The sequence below is a fragment of the Hoplias malabaricus genome, chromosome 3, assembly GCF_029633855.1.
Source record: "Hoplias malabaricus isolate fHopMal1 chromosome 3, fHopMal1.hap1, whole genome shotgun sequence".
NCBI classification, from domain to species: domain Eukaryota; kingdom Metazoa; phylum Chordata; class Actinopteri; order Characiformes; family Erythrinidae; genus Hoplias; species Hoplias malabaricus.
In genome coordinates, this window is record NC_089802.1 from 26,559,320 (window position 1) to 26,573,877 (window position 14,558).

The 14,558-nt window shown below is 44.8% G+C and overlaps 1 protein-coding gene across 3 annotated transcripts in view; it reads left to right on the top strand.

Moving 5' to 3' along the window:
* Positions 1-14,558, top strand: part of LOC136692863 (A disintegrin and metalloproteinase with thrombospondin motifs 14) — a 182,266-nt gene that overhangs the window by 163,685 nt on the left and 4,023 nt on the right. For 2 of the 3 annotated variants that reach the window (XM_066666578.1, XM_066666579.1), the window contains exons 8-19: positions 4,005-4,148; positions 5,439-5,571; positions 6,236-6,349; positions 8,132-8,280; positions 8,405-8,577; positions 9,916-10,049; positions 10,241-10,364; positions 10,623-10,703; positions 11,843-12,006; positions 12,476-12,641; positions 12,966-13,092; positions 13,961-14,168. In XM_066666578.1, coding sequence (XP_066522675.1) covers positions 4,005-4,148; positions 5,439-5,571; positions 6,236-6,349; positions 8,132-8,280; positions 8,405-8,577; positions 9,916-10,049; positions 10,241-10,364; positions 10,623-10,703; positions 11,843-12,006; positions 12,476-12,641; positions 12,966-13,092; positions 13,961-14,168 — 1,717 coding nt within the window. The remainder of the gene's footprint in view (positions 1-4,004; positions 4,149-5,438; positions 5,572-6,235; positions 6,350-8,131; positions 8,281-8,404; positions 8,578-9,915; positions 10,050-10,240; positions 10,365-10,622; positions 10,704-11,842; positions 12,007-12,475; positions 12,642-12,965; positions 13,093-13,960; positions 14,169-14,558) is intronic. The other variant, XM_066666580.1, reaches the window with a different exon arrangement.

Consider the following 14,558-nt stretch of genomic DNA (forward strand, 5'->3'; position numbering starts at 1 on the left):
ACAATAACACATGACAGGTAGACAAACCTTAAGAGGGAGGAACATGGACAGTGCCAAAGAAAACAAAATAACAAAACATGATTAACACCTAAGCTATGTAAATAAACGCTATAACTATATTCTATAAAGAAAATACAAGGGGTGGTACCTGCCCTATACTCTGGTGTATCTATACAATAGAGAAACTACGTGTGCACCATGTAAGTGCACGCACATCTAACTTGCTCTCACCCTCCTAGGGAGACAGAAACAAACAGACAACCTGACAGGGGTAGGACACTGGTTCAAACACAACAATATCAATACTCCAAGGCAAAACAAACCTAACATAAGGTAGACCTCATTTAACTTTTTTTAAGACAGTCCAACACATAAGACCATATCACCAGACAGAGTCAAACAATGGCCAACCAAAAAAAAAAAAAAAAGTGAGCCCAAAGATGGCTGCCTTTCTGACTTCCTGGACCAGCTTAAAACCTTTAAGCCCCACACTTTTAGGAGCAGTAAGCTGTTGTGGCTGGCTGGGATTGGCTGGAGCTGGAAGGGTTGCCAGGTCCATGAAGAGTGACAGTCCAATCTACCTATGTGAAGAAGGGAAAGAGGAAAAAAAGAAAGAACCAGGAAAGAAAACAAGATAACAAATACATGCACAAAACTGTTACATGTAACACGTCCACCCCAAAGAACAAACATATGTAATAGGAGGTTTGTAATAGGAGAAAGGACATTACCTGCATGTATACTAACAAAGATTACTTACAGATTATATACGAGATAATGCATCAGCTAAAATATTTTCGGAACCCTTCTTATGTCTTATAACTAGAATGTATTCCTGTAGCATCAGAGACCATCTCTTCAAAATGTTGTAAAGACAACAGTAGAGCTAAAGTCTCTTTCTCAATGGTAGATTAATTTAGTTGATGTTTGTTAAACTTGCGAGAGAAGTAACATACAGGATGATCTATGCCCGAATCATCCTCCTGTAGCAGTACAGCTCCAGCTCCCACAGCACTAGCATCCACCTCTAGTTTAAATGGCTTTAGGAAATTACGAGCAGCCAAAACAGTGGTATTACAGAGAAGATCTTTTACATTTTCAAATGCATGTTGACAACCAGAATCCCATGTAAAAGCTTGAGAGGGACTGAGCAAGGAAGTCAGTGGTTCAACTCCGGTTGAAAATTTTTTACAGAAAGTACGATAATAACCAGTCATACCAAGGGATCAGCATAATTCCTGTCAAGAAGAAGGAGTAGGATTCATTAATATAGCTGAAACTAGTGCATCAACAGGACGCACATGACCTTGACCAACTACCTTACCAAGATGAACACAGATGATAGAATCTTCACATGAGTGGACCAGTCCTAAGTATAAATGATAATATCATCTAAATAAGCAGAACAATTTGGTACATCTGATAATCTTTGAAATGTAGCTGGTGCGTTCTTAAGACCAAATGGCATCACTGTGTACTGTACAAAAGCATCTGGCGTTACAAACGCAGAAATGTCTGAAGCACAAGCAGTCAGAGGAACTTGCCAATATCCCTTTAGCAAATCCAGTTTACTAACAAATTTAGCAGAACCAACATTATCAATACAGTCATCTATCTGGGGTAAAGGATAAGAATCAGAGATCGTGACAGAATTTACACACCTATAATCTGTTCACAATCGGTATGACCCATCAGGCTTAGGAACGAGAAGACAAGGAGAACTCCAAGGACTACAACTTGGTTTTGCCAAACCATGCTCTAACAAATAGTCAACCTCCTTCATGGCAGCTCTCTTCACAGAATTAAGATGATAAGCATGTTGTTTAATTGGTGTGGTGGTAGTAACCTGGATATCGTGTTTTAATACATTTGTCTGGGAAGGAACATCAGCAAATATGGAAGGAAATCCACAGATTAGTTCCTTAAGATCTATTCTTTACAAATCTGGTAAGTGACCTAATATGGAGGCCTCTTTTTCCCTAGCAAACTCCACAAAATTTAAATGAGCTCTTTTTGTCTAGGCAAAATTTCTGTCTGTACGCTTCAGGCACAAGTTGATATGCATGTAAAATGGATGCTTTAACAACATCATACTGCAAGCTATCCTGTAATGGCAGAGATGAACATACCTCCTGAGCCTTGCCTAATAACTGTAACACAAGGGACCACACATCTTTTGGCCAATTTAAAGCTGAAAAACCCCAAAATATGTATCCACCTCTGTTTCTCTAAACAGCGGTAAAAGGCAATGTGTTTACTCACATCAAATGTTGGAGGGTTGACAGAAGAAATGGGAGGAGCAGAAGCAGAATCCAATGAAACAACAGCTGGAGAAGACACCAGAGGACACTTCATTGCTCCTATCTCCAACTCCCTTAGACAGACCTCCCGGTCAACTTCTAGCTCCATCTTCCGGATAGCCAAACGTAAATCCAGTTCCAGTGCCTGGGCCTTTTCCTGAGCCTCTAATTGGAGATGAGTGATGCGCACTTTAGTACGTGCTTCAGCATAAGACACAGCAGTAGATGGAGAATAAGGGTCAAAACGAGGTAATGTCGCCCTTACTTCTTCCTCTAGCTGTTCTTGCTCATCAGACTCAATAACGGGGGTTACAACCCTCTCAACTTCCCCCACCCCAGTACTTGTGGGAACCTGTGCTTGAAGGCTTTCAAACACCTCTAACTCCCTTAATGCCACAATGAGTTTACCCCTTATGTCCTTTACTAACATCTGTTTAGATACAAAAATGTTGTAATGTGCAGCTATTTCTAGTAATTCATCCTTACGACATTTCTCAAGCACTTCCAAACTAGGTGAAGCAACAAAAGCAGACACATCAAATGATGCCATGTCCAACAACAAAGCCAGCAAACCCCTTTACAACTCTACACATACAAAAAAAAAACAAAAAACAATATATTCCGGACAAGCCCCCAATTGTTACACCCCTACTATTGGGCTTCAGGGTCTAGGGTGGTAGTAGTAAGGTAAACGTAACAATATGTGAAAGTGAAAAGAGAAGCCAGTCAAAAGCTAGAGACCAAGTTGTTCAGGGACTACAAACAATAATTTAATACAAAAGATCATACCACAATAACACTTGACAGGTAGACAAACCTTAGGAGGGAGGAACATGGACAGTACCAAAGAAAACAAAATAACAAAACATGATTAACACCTAAGCTATGTCAATATACTCTATAACTATATTCTATAAAGAAAATACAAGGGGTGGTACCTGCCCTATACTCTGGTGTATCTATACAATAGAGAAACTACGTGTGCACCATGTAAGTGCGCACATATCTAGCTTACTCGCACCCTCCTAGGGAGACAGAAACAATCAGACAACTTGACAGGACTAGGACACGGGTTCAAGCAAACAATATCAATACTCCAAGGCAAAACAAAACTAACAAAAGGTAATTCTCATTAAACTTTTTTTTAAGTCCAACACACAAGACCATACCACCAGACAGAGTCAAACAATGGCCAACCCAAAAAAAAAGTGAGCCCAAAGATGGCTGCTTTTGTGACTTCCTGGTGCATATTAGTGTGTGTGTGTGTGTTTGTTAGTTCTAGATTGTGTAGACAGCTGATTTGTGTGTGTGTTCATTCTAGATTGTGTAGAGAGCTGATTGTGTGTGTGTGTGTGTGTGTCGGTTCTAGATTGTGTAGAGAGCTGATTGTGTGTGTGTGTTGGTTCTAGATTTTGTAGAGAGCTGATTGTGTGTGTGTGTGTGTGTGGTGTTGGTTCTAGATTGTGTAGAGAGCTGATTGTGTGTGTGTTGGTTCTAGATTGTGTAGAGTGCAGACTGTGTGTGTGTTGGTTCTAGATTGTGTAGAGAGTTGATTGTGTGTGTGTGTGTGTTGGTTCTAGATTGTGTAGAGAGCTGATTGTTTGTGTGTGTGTGTGTGTGTGTGTGTGTGTGTGTGTGTGTGTGTGTTGGTTCTAGATTGTGTAGAGAGCTGATTGTGTATGTGTGTGTGTGTGTTGGTTCTAGGCTGGGGATGGAGCATGATGGTCAGGGGAACCGCTGTGGAGATGAGACAAGTATGGGAAGTATCATGGCACCTCTGGTCCAGGCAGCATTCCATCGCTATCACTGGTCTCGCTGCAGCAAACAGGAGCTGAACCGTTGCATACAGTAAGAGTCCTGTTTACTTACAGCACGCTTTAAAATGGGCTTTTATTTTATACGACTGACTCCTCCCATAAACCCCTCTCTAAACACAGTGGGTGGAAAACAGTAACATACTGTTTACATCTGCTATTTTACTCCATTACATCATCCATCATCCTGCCTTCTCCAACCACTCAGCATGCTCCGTTTACTCCACTGTTTATTTCCTCCACTAGCTCTCAATTTAACTCTGTACAGTTTGTTCAGTATGGGGCGCAGTTCACTCACTACTGAAACATGTGCAGAAATGGGGGCATGCTTCATGTAAGTGATATGTAAACGAGACACTTGTAGGCGGAGCTTGGCCTCACGCACTGAAGCTGATTTCTCAACTGCGCTCAGATCTTCACCTGTTTAAAAGACATCACTGTGTGGAAACCAAGTCACATTGAGCATTGCTGGGTTAATAATCGGTTCTGAAGCAGGAGGCTTCGGTTCTGAGAGAAGTGCTGAATCACCAGGAGCCCTGAGGTTCTGGAGAGTGCTTCGTCTTTGTCGTTTCAGCACGTCCCTTACAGAGCTTTAGTGTCCTCCAGCTTCTCCTTCCTCTGCTTCTGTGTCAATTACAATACAAAAACAATAATCCAGAGTGTGTTTTTGCCTAATTTCTAATAAAAGCAGGGTCAGAAGGGGTTCAGGTTCTGGTTAAAGTGAATGGAATGTAAATGAAAGCTAATCTAAAGCTGCTTTGACCTTCAGCTGAGGGACGCTGCGATAAATGGAGTTATTTAATATCTATGGCTGTGTCCAAATTGCACACTTAATACTAATTCTAGAGTGTACACTACATACTAACCTTAACCTACAGCGTTTCTGTCTAAAGGCTCATATATACGCCCTCGCATCCGCTCCATTGACCTGGTTGTTGAGCATCTCATCCAGTAAAGGGCAGTTCGGAGTAAAAAATCAAACACGGTGACAGCAGAGGAGCTTGTTTTGTATTTAATTCTAAAATGAGGAAAAAGCAGCATTGTAGACGGCGGTGGTCTGTGAGGCTGTTAAATACTGTGCTACAGATGGACGGAGAATGTTATTCACTCGTCGTAGCAATGAGGGAAACTGAAGACAAAGGTAATTTCCAATACTTTCAGATCAAAAATGCACGGCTCTTATGTGTGCGCTGTAGATTTTTAGGTGTCCTCCTCCTTTCACATTTCTGAGTACACTACACACCTCATTAGTGAGTGGTACACAATTGGGACATAGCCTGTATCTCTCCCTGAATAACCTCTGCTCTCTTTCATTAATCCTCAGCTCCTATGACTGTCTCCTGGACGATCCCTTCGAACGCAAATGGCCCAAACTGACCGAACTGCCAGGCATCAACTACTCCATGGACGAACAGTGCCGCTTCGACTTCGGCATCGGATACAAGATGTGCACGGCCGTGAGTCTCTAACAACACTCGCAGACACACAACACTGTTTACCTTTAATTAAACCACAGTGTCCAGTTATTTGTAGACATTTACAGACATGAAAGGGGCTCTGTAGTAGCTGCACACGAGTCAAATGCTGCATGTAGAGTAGAAGTGATGTTTTATTGATTGTGAGAATAAAATGTGAGAATAATTATAAGAAGAATAAAGTTTAAGAAGAGCTTTAGGTCGTGTACTGCATTGTGCAACAATAATAAAGCCCTAAGACTTTTTTCTGTTGTGGTTATCTTCACAAAAAACAAACACACAGCAAAATGACAACCAAAATCGTAACTCTCTGGAGTGCCTTCCAATAGCTTTGGGAGGAGTCTGAGAACGAGCACCTGACTTCACCTGGGTTCATGTGGCTGAATGCCATCAAATCCTCACAGAAATGTGGAGCACACTCCCAAATAATACGGCAATGTGTGTTCAGCAGGTGTTTACAAATGTTTGGCCACAGAGTGCAGTGAGACTGACCACTGTATGACCAGAGTAAACATCACCTCTCTCTCTCTCTCTCTTCTCTCTCTCTCTGTCTCTCTTCACCCTCCCCCTGCTCTCTGTCTCTCTCTCTCTCTCTCTCTCTCTCTCTCTCTCTCTCTCTCTCTCTCTTTCTCTCTCTCTCTCTCAGTTTCGGACCTATGACCCATGTAAACAGTTGTGGTGCAGTCATCCTGATAATCAGTATTTCTGTAAAACCAAGAAAGGTCCTCCAGTGGACGGGACTGAGTGTGCTCCAGGAAAGGTACACACTCCTACACACACACACACTGGTTTGTTTCCATGTGTTCACAGGGACATTTACTTGACGTACACACATTAATTTTGTGGAGACTAACAGTAACCTTAATCTTACGATAATAAATGATAAGAGCCTGACCCTGACTCTGACCCTGACTCTAACCCTGACTCTAACCCTGACTCTGACCTTTACCCTGACTCTGACTCAGACCCTGAGCCTGATGCTGGTTAATTTCCATGTTCAGGCGGCTCCTGATATTGTGGGTGTGTTTCAGAATTGTGATGAGGCGCCGTTGCTGGACTTTTGTTTTGTTTTTCTTAGGAATCAGAATGAGGAGAAACAGCTTGTTTTAAAATCAATAGCAAAGCACAAAACTTTCAGAGAATAATGATCACAAGCCAAATTTATTCAGAGCTCACACTGCACTTTCTGGAGAGAAATAAACCACGCTGATGCAGCACACACACACACACACACACAAACACTCATACAGAATACGCACAGAAACAAAGCCAAAGAATCGCCGCTGTGAAAGGAAGATAACGACCAGGAGAAGAATATATGAGCATTATGTTTTAAATGGTTATAGTTTTCTATACTGTATTTTTACACAGTAATTAGTACAGTCTGATGTTAGCAGGGCCCCACAGCAGCAGGTAGTGTCTCTGTCACAGCTCCAGGGTCCTGGAGGGTGTGGGTTCGAGTCCTGCTCCAGGTGACTGTCTGTGAGGAGTGTGGTGTGTTCTCCCTGTGTCTGCGTGGGCTTCCTCCAGGTCACTGTCTGTGAGGAGTGTGGTGTGTTCTTCCTGTGTCTGCGTGGGTTTCCTCCGGGTGACTGTCTGTGATGAGTGTGGTGTGTTCTTCCTGTGTCTGCGTGGGCATCTTCCGGGTGACTGTCTGTGAGGAGTGTTGTGTGTTCTTCCTGTGTCTGCGTGGGTTTCCTCCAGGTGACTGTCAGTAAAGAGTGTGGTATGTTCTCTCTGTGTTAGCGTGGGTTTCCTCCGGGTGACTGTCTTTGAGGAGTGTGGTGTGTTCTCCCTGTGTCTGCATGGGTATCCTCCGGGTGCTCCAGTTCCCTCCCATGCTCCAAAAACATATGTTGGTAGGTGGATTGGAGACTCAGAAGTGTCTGTAGGTGTGAGTGTGTGTCGCCTTGTGAAGGACTGGCGCCCCCTCCAGGGTGTGTTCCCACCTTGCACCTTGTGATTCCAGGTAGGCTTTGCACCCCCTGAGATGCCCTGAACTGGATAAGGGTTTCAGACAATAAATTAATGAGTGAATGAGTGCTAGTACCTCCCCCTTTTGGTGATTCTTCAGACATTATGTGGCTGCCAGTAGGAAGAGAGTGGGGTGGGCCCTATGTGAAGCTTAATGGATTGGCACAGGATATTTTACAATAGGATATTTTATCTTGTGTCTGGTTATAATTATCACACACCGAAACAGCTCCTCGCCACTAGGGGCACTTCACAGCTTTCATTTATATTACTACAGAGACACAGTGGGAGAGTTCAGCTGTTTCTCAATATGTGTTCTTGTGTGTTCTTATGTTCTCTGGTTCTTGGAAAATGTCGTCAGTCGCAGCCCAAGTCTTGAGCTAGGGTTTGATTCCCTGCTCGGGTACCTCCATTATGATACACCAGTAAGAGTCCCTGAGCTAGACTCCTAAACCTGAATTCACCTAAAATTATAACATGATTATAATAAGTCGATCTGGACAAGCGCATCTGCCCAGTGACATAAAGTTGAAGTGTGTGTGTGTGTGTGTGTGTGTTCTCTCTGTAGTGGTGTTTTAAGGGACACTGTATCTGGAGGTCTTCCTATCAGCCCTATGGCCATGACGGGGGGTGGAGCTCTTGGGGAAAATTTGGTTCCTGCTCTAGAACCTGTGGAGGAGGGGTTCGGTCCCGGAGCCGTCAGTGTAACAATCCAGTGTTAGTATACACACACACACACACACACACACACACACACACACACACACACACTGTCCCCTCACTGTCCTCTCTCTCTCTCTCTCTCTCTCTCTGTCCCCCTCCCCCCCCCCACTCTCTCTAGTCCAGCATATGGCGGTCGAGATTGTCCGGGGGCTGCCTTTGATTATCAGATGTGTAACACGGAGGAGTGTCCAGGACCGTATGAAGATTTCCGAGCGCAGCAGTGTGTGCAGAGGAGCAACAAATACCACAACAACATCAAACACACCTGGCTCCCCTACGAGCCCCCGGATGGTGAGGGTCTTTCGGCCTGCGCTTGACCATGAGCCTGGAACCAGGACCGCCCCAACATCACTGTGTTTTAACTGTTTCTCTTTGCTGCAGTGAGAGAGTGAGAGAGTGAGTGAGAGAGTGAGAGAGTGAGAGAGTGAGAGAGAGAGAGAGAGAGAGAGAAAACAAAGACATCAGCACCACAAGCCACTCTTGTCGGTGTATTTTTGGCTGAAGGGCTGTAATGGATTCCAATAAAGTGGCCAGTAATTGTAATATCCTGAAAGTGCTATGTCTTGGGGATTATGGGGGATTTTGGAGGGTGTTAGTGGTTTCCTACCCTCCTCTACAAGTTCCATAGTGCAGTTTCTGCAGTGCTGAGCCTGGAGTAGAAAAGGACCTGTTCCCTACTACAGCTGAGTGGAGCAACACGATGATTTTGAAGCTGTAATTTTAAGGTAGAAAAATATTACCAACTGTTGCTTTAAAATGGACTCCAACAGAATAATACAATCCTGTGCTGAAGGCAGCACAGAGAGGGTTAATACAGACTCTGGTGTGGCGAACACGGGCCAAAACACCAGTAAAGAAACAGCGGCGGGTAAAGACGGTTAATAATGAGAAACTAACTCTGAAGAAGGGGTTTATCCTTCGTTTAAAACAAAAAAAAGTAACCATGGCTCTTTAAAATCAATAAAATAAGGCACCAGTAAAGTTTATTTATCCACTCTATTTATCATGCAAACTTCATGATAAAATAACTTTACATTTCCTCTTGTGGGCGGCACGGTGGCGCAGCAGGTAGTGTCGCAGTCACACAGCTCCAGGGGCCTGGAAGTTGTGGGTTCGATTCCCGCTCCGGGTGACTGTCTGTGAGGAGTTAGTGTGTTCTCCCCGTGTCGGCGTGGGTTTCCTCCGGGTGCTCCGGTTTCCTCCCACAGTCCAAAAGCACACATTGCAGGTGGATTGGCGACTCGAAAGTGTCCGTAGGTGTGAGTGAATGTGTGTGTGTCTGTGTTGCCCTGTGAAGGACTGGTGTCCCCTCCAGGGTGTATTCCCGCCTTGCGCCCGATGATTCCAGGTAGGCTCTGGACCCCCCGCGACCCTAAATTGGATAAGCGGTTACAGATAATGGATGGATTTCCTCTTGTTGGGGCATTTTTGAGGGCTGACCTGGCACACTCTGAAACAGCTGCACATGTGCCTAGGATCCCCATGCTCAATGCCAAGTGTCCGCCAGAGGGGTATAGCCCTGGGGAAGTGGAGACGGTTTCTGCAGTGAAGAGGAAAATTTAAATAGAAAATTTGGATGAGCAGGTTTCCAGAAACTTGAGCTGAGGTGTGTATGTGTGTGTGTTTCAGAGGCCCATAAGTGTGAGCTGAGCTGTCGTTCGAAAGAGACGGGTGAGATAGTGTCTATGAACCAGGTGATGCACGACGGGACTCGCTGCAGTTACTCAGATCCCTTCAGCGTCTGCGCCAGAGGAGAGTGTCTGGTGAGAGTCTCTCTCTCGCTCTCTCTCTCCCTCTCTTCATCAGGACATCTGTTTCCATTCTATCATTCTAACAAAATCATTGTGTATAAACAGCACCAATACAGCCTGTCACATTCATCCTCTCATTTTCTCTTTCTCATCCCCTCTTCCCTTTCACCTCCCTCTGTTCTCTCTCTCTCTCTCTCTCTCAGAATGTGGGCTGTGATAAGGAGGTTGGTTCCTATAAGCAGGAGGATAAATGTGGAGTTTGTGAAGGAGATAATTCCCACTGTCGCACCGTCAAACTCACATTGACCAAAACACCCAAAAAAACAGGTAACCCCACCCCTTTAAACAAGAGAATGCGCCCCCTTCAATCAAGTAACCCCGCCCCCTTGAATGGGTAACCCCACCCCCTCAAACAAGAAACCACGCCCATTTGAACAGGTAACTCCACCCCTTTAATCAGGAAATTCCAACCCAAGAGGTACCACCCCTGTGAATGAGTAACCCAACCCCTTTAACCATGTAACCCCGCCCCTTTTAACGGGTAACCACACCTCTCTCTCTCTCTCTCTCTCTCTCTCTCTCCAGGCATGTTAAAGATGTTTGATATTCCTACTGGAGCGAGACACATCGTGATTGAGGAGAATGTGACTTCTCCTCACGTCATTGGTGAGCTGAGACACATTCACAACAGCGTTCACCTCCGCAATCCTTCACTGGACACAGTGTGTGTGTGCAGTGCCCTTAGGGATGGAGCTCTAGAGCTGAGAGGCCTCTGGTTCCGTCCCCTGGACCGGTAGGAAAATGGGGGCAGGAGGAGTGAAGGAACAGCACTGTCTCCTCCCTCAACATCCGCAGCTGCAGTGTCCTTCAGCAACACACCTAGTCGCACCTGGGGCTTTGATGCCAGCTGTGTTGTTTAGTCATTAAAAGTCATTATTATTAAGCCTTTAAGGTGGAACGGGAATTCTGATTTAAAATCTTGGACAGAATGAGATTACAAAGATTTAGCATCTCATTCTGTCTCAGCTTTAAAATTAGAATTTTCATTCCGACTTAAACGCTTGAACCCTTGTATTTTTAAAGCTGTAGTGGTCCTCGATCTGAACCCTGAGGGACTGAAGCTCTCCTCAGTTCCATGTGTCTCAGGATTCCTCCTGCACGGACTTGTCTGTCCTCTTCGTTCATTAGCGCAGAGCTAATCTGGACTGTTAGATTAGAGGACAACACAGACCTCTCCGAGGAGGCTGCCGAGCCCTGAGCACAGGAGGAAAGAGGGTCTGACTTAACCTCTCAGGTGCCTTTACAGAGCTCCAGGTCTGTGCTAACTGAGAGCACAAGGAAAAAACCCTTGAGAGGATTGAGAAGACTCTGGTCGACACCAGAGCAAAACAAACAAACAAGAGAACAGCAGAACTGCTCTGAGAAGTAATAAGTTTTAGTTATTATAACGAGCACAAGCCCCTGGTTAGAGGATCATACAGAGGGCAGAGCAGATTCTCCAGGGCCCCTGGGTCACTGTGTGTGAGAAGTGTTCTCCCTGTGTGTGTGTGTGTGTGTGTGTGTGTATGTCTGAAAGAGTTGTGTGTGTGTGTGAATGTCTGAAAGAGTTGTGTGTGTGTGTGTGTGTATGTCTGAAAGAGTTGTGTGTGTGTATGTCTGAAAGAGTCATGTGTGTGTGTGTGTACCTCTCACAATGTCCAGTTGTGTGTGTGTGTGTGTGTGTGTGTGACAGTGTCTTGTCTCTCTGACTCTCTGTAAACACAGTGGAGGGAACCGTAAATAGACTCTGTGTGTGTGTTCCTCAGCCGTGAAGAACCAGGTGACAGGGAGTTTCATCCTCAACGCCAAGGGAGAGGAGGTGAAGGAGCGGAGCTTCATCGAGGGAGGGCTGGAGTGGGAGTACACAGTGGAGGCGGAGAGAGAGACCCTCAGAACTGTCGGCCCCCTTCACGAAGGAATCGTGGTCCTGGTGAGACACAACAACCCCCCTTCGTTCCTAGTGTCCATCCAGGGGCTGAGTGCACTCCAGGATTTTGCTTTGTTTCACTCTTTTACATATTTTACAAAAACAATGAAATATGAGGGTAACCCTTTTAAAAATGTCCAAAAACTGACTTTTTAAAAAAACATTACTAACACTGTCTTTTTACGGTTCTGTGTTTGTGGTTCTGTGTTTGTGGTTCTGTGTTTAAGGTTCTGTGTTTACAGTTCTGTGTTTGCAGTTCTGTATTTGCAGTTCTGTGTTTGCGGTTCTGTGTTTGCGGTTCTGTGTTTATGGTTCTGTGTTTATGGTTCTGTGTTTGTGGTTCTGTGTTTACGGTTCTGTGTTTGTGGTTCTGTGTTTACGGTTCTGTGTTTGTGGTTCTGTGTTTACGGTTCTGTGTTTACGGTTCTGTGTTTGAGGTTCTGTGTTTACGGTTGTGTGTGTGTTTCTGCAGGTGGTTCCTCAGAAGGATGACACTAAGGTCAGTTTAACGTATAAATACATCATCCATGAGGACCTGGTTCCTGTGATCACCAACAACAATGTCCTGCTCGCGGAACTGGACACATACGTGTGGTTCCTGAAGAACTGGTCCCAGTGCAGCAAACTGTGTGGAGGAGGTGTGTGTGTGTGTGTGTCTCAGGTGTACAGTACATTAACGTGTATTTAATGTGTGTGTGTGTGTCTCGGGTGTACAGTACATTAACGTGTATATGAGTGTGTGTGTGGGTGTATCTCAGGTGTAAAGTACATTAACATGTATATGAATGTGTGTGTGTGTGTGTGTGTGAGTGTGTGTGTGTGTGTGTGTCTCAGGTGTACAGTACATTAAAATGTATATGAATGTGTGTGTGTGTGTGTGTGTGTGTGTGTGTGTCTCAGGTGTACAGTACATTAAAGTGTTTATGAATGTGTGTGTGTGTGTGTGTGTGTGTGTGTCTCAGGTGTACAGTATGCTAAGTACGGCTGTAAGAGGAAGAGCGATGGTGGTCTTGTCCACAGGAATTTCTGTGATGTGACTAAAAAGCCCAAACCCATCCGGAAACGCTGCAACAGTCACGAGTGCACAGTGTACGTCTCTCCTCCCTTCAACCTTAAATATCTCTACAATCACACACTGTACGTCTCCGGGTCCACCCCTTCCCCCCTTCCCCCTCCCCCTCACTGTTTCCCCTAGGGGTGGGGGTCAGTACTTGTTGGAGAGAGGGGTGGGGTGAGGTGTGAGGGCCACATTGCTCAGAGTCATGCTCTAAACGGAGGGGTGCCGGTGGGGGGTAACACTGCCGTATTTTTGCTGTTTCAGATCACTTAAGATAGAAATGTCTCCAAGCTTGGGAGAAGGCTAACTGCATTAGCGACAGTGCTACAAAACTAAACAGCTTGAGTTACACATGAGTTTCTGTGGGAATTCAAACAGTGAATAAACACTTACAGAAAATTTTCACTTCAGACACTAACAAGATACAGTCGCTTCTTACTCACACACACAGCTCCACATTAAAAGATACAGTTGCTTCTTACTCACACACACCGCTCCACCTTAAAAGATACAGTCACTTCTTACACACCGCTCCACATTAAAAGATACAGTCGCTTCTTACTCACACACACAGCTCCACATTAAAAGATACAGTTGCTTCTTACTCACACACACCGCTCCACCTTAAAAGATACAGTCACTTCTTACACACCGCTCCACATTAAAAGATACAGTCGCTTCTTACTCGCACACACCGCTCCACCTTAAAAGATACAGTCGCTTCTTACTCGCACACACCGCTCCACCTTAAAAGATACAGTCATTTCTTACTCACACACCCCACTCCGCATTAAAAGATACAGTCGCTTCTTATTCATACACACCACTCCACCTTAAAAGATACAGAGCTTAGAGCTACATTTCCCAACAATTCGACATGATGATGTGTGTGTGTTTCAGCTGGTTGGTGGAGAACTGGGGACCCTGCAGTAAAAGTTGTGGGAAACAGGGTGTTCAGAGCCGAACAGTCCAGTGTGTCCAGACTCTTCAGAACGGCACCAACAGAACCGTCCACAGTAAATACTGCAGCGGAGACCGCCCGGAGAGCCGGAGACCCTGCGAGACACCTACCTGCTCTGCCCACTGGAGGACAGGGGCGTGGTCTCAGGTGAGAGAGAGAGAGATAGTGACAGAGAGACAGGTGTTCATGAATGAAGTTGGACACATTCAGATGATTGAAAATTTATTGTCCTAGGAATAATTGTGATAAAGGTTATTATTGTCAATTTAATGCCATTTTATGCCATTTGATATAATAATAACAATAATAAATTAGCATAATAATGAAATTGCACCCCTCACTCACTGACCACTCACTCAGGAAAAACACAGTGCCCCCAACAGGACAGAAAGCCTTATGCATCATTCCCACCGCGATAAATATAGACATGGAACACCGAGAGCTCAGATTTATTTCACTCTGTGCAGTGTGAACATACATGCGCCGGTACTCCTCTATCACCAGAGATACACCAGGAGAACATCTAACAGTGTTAGT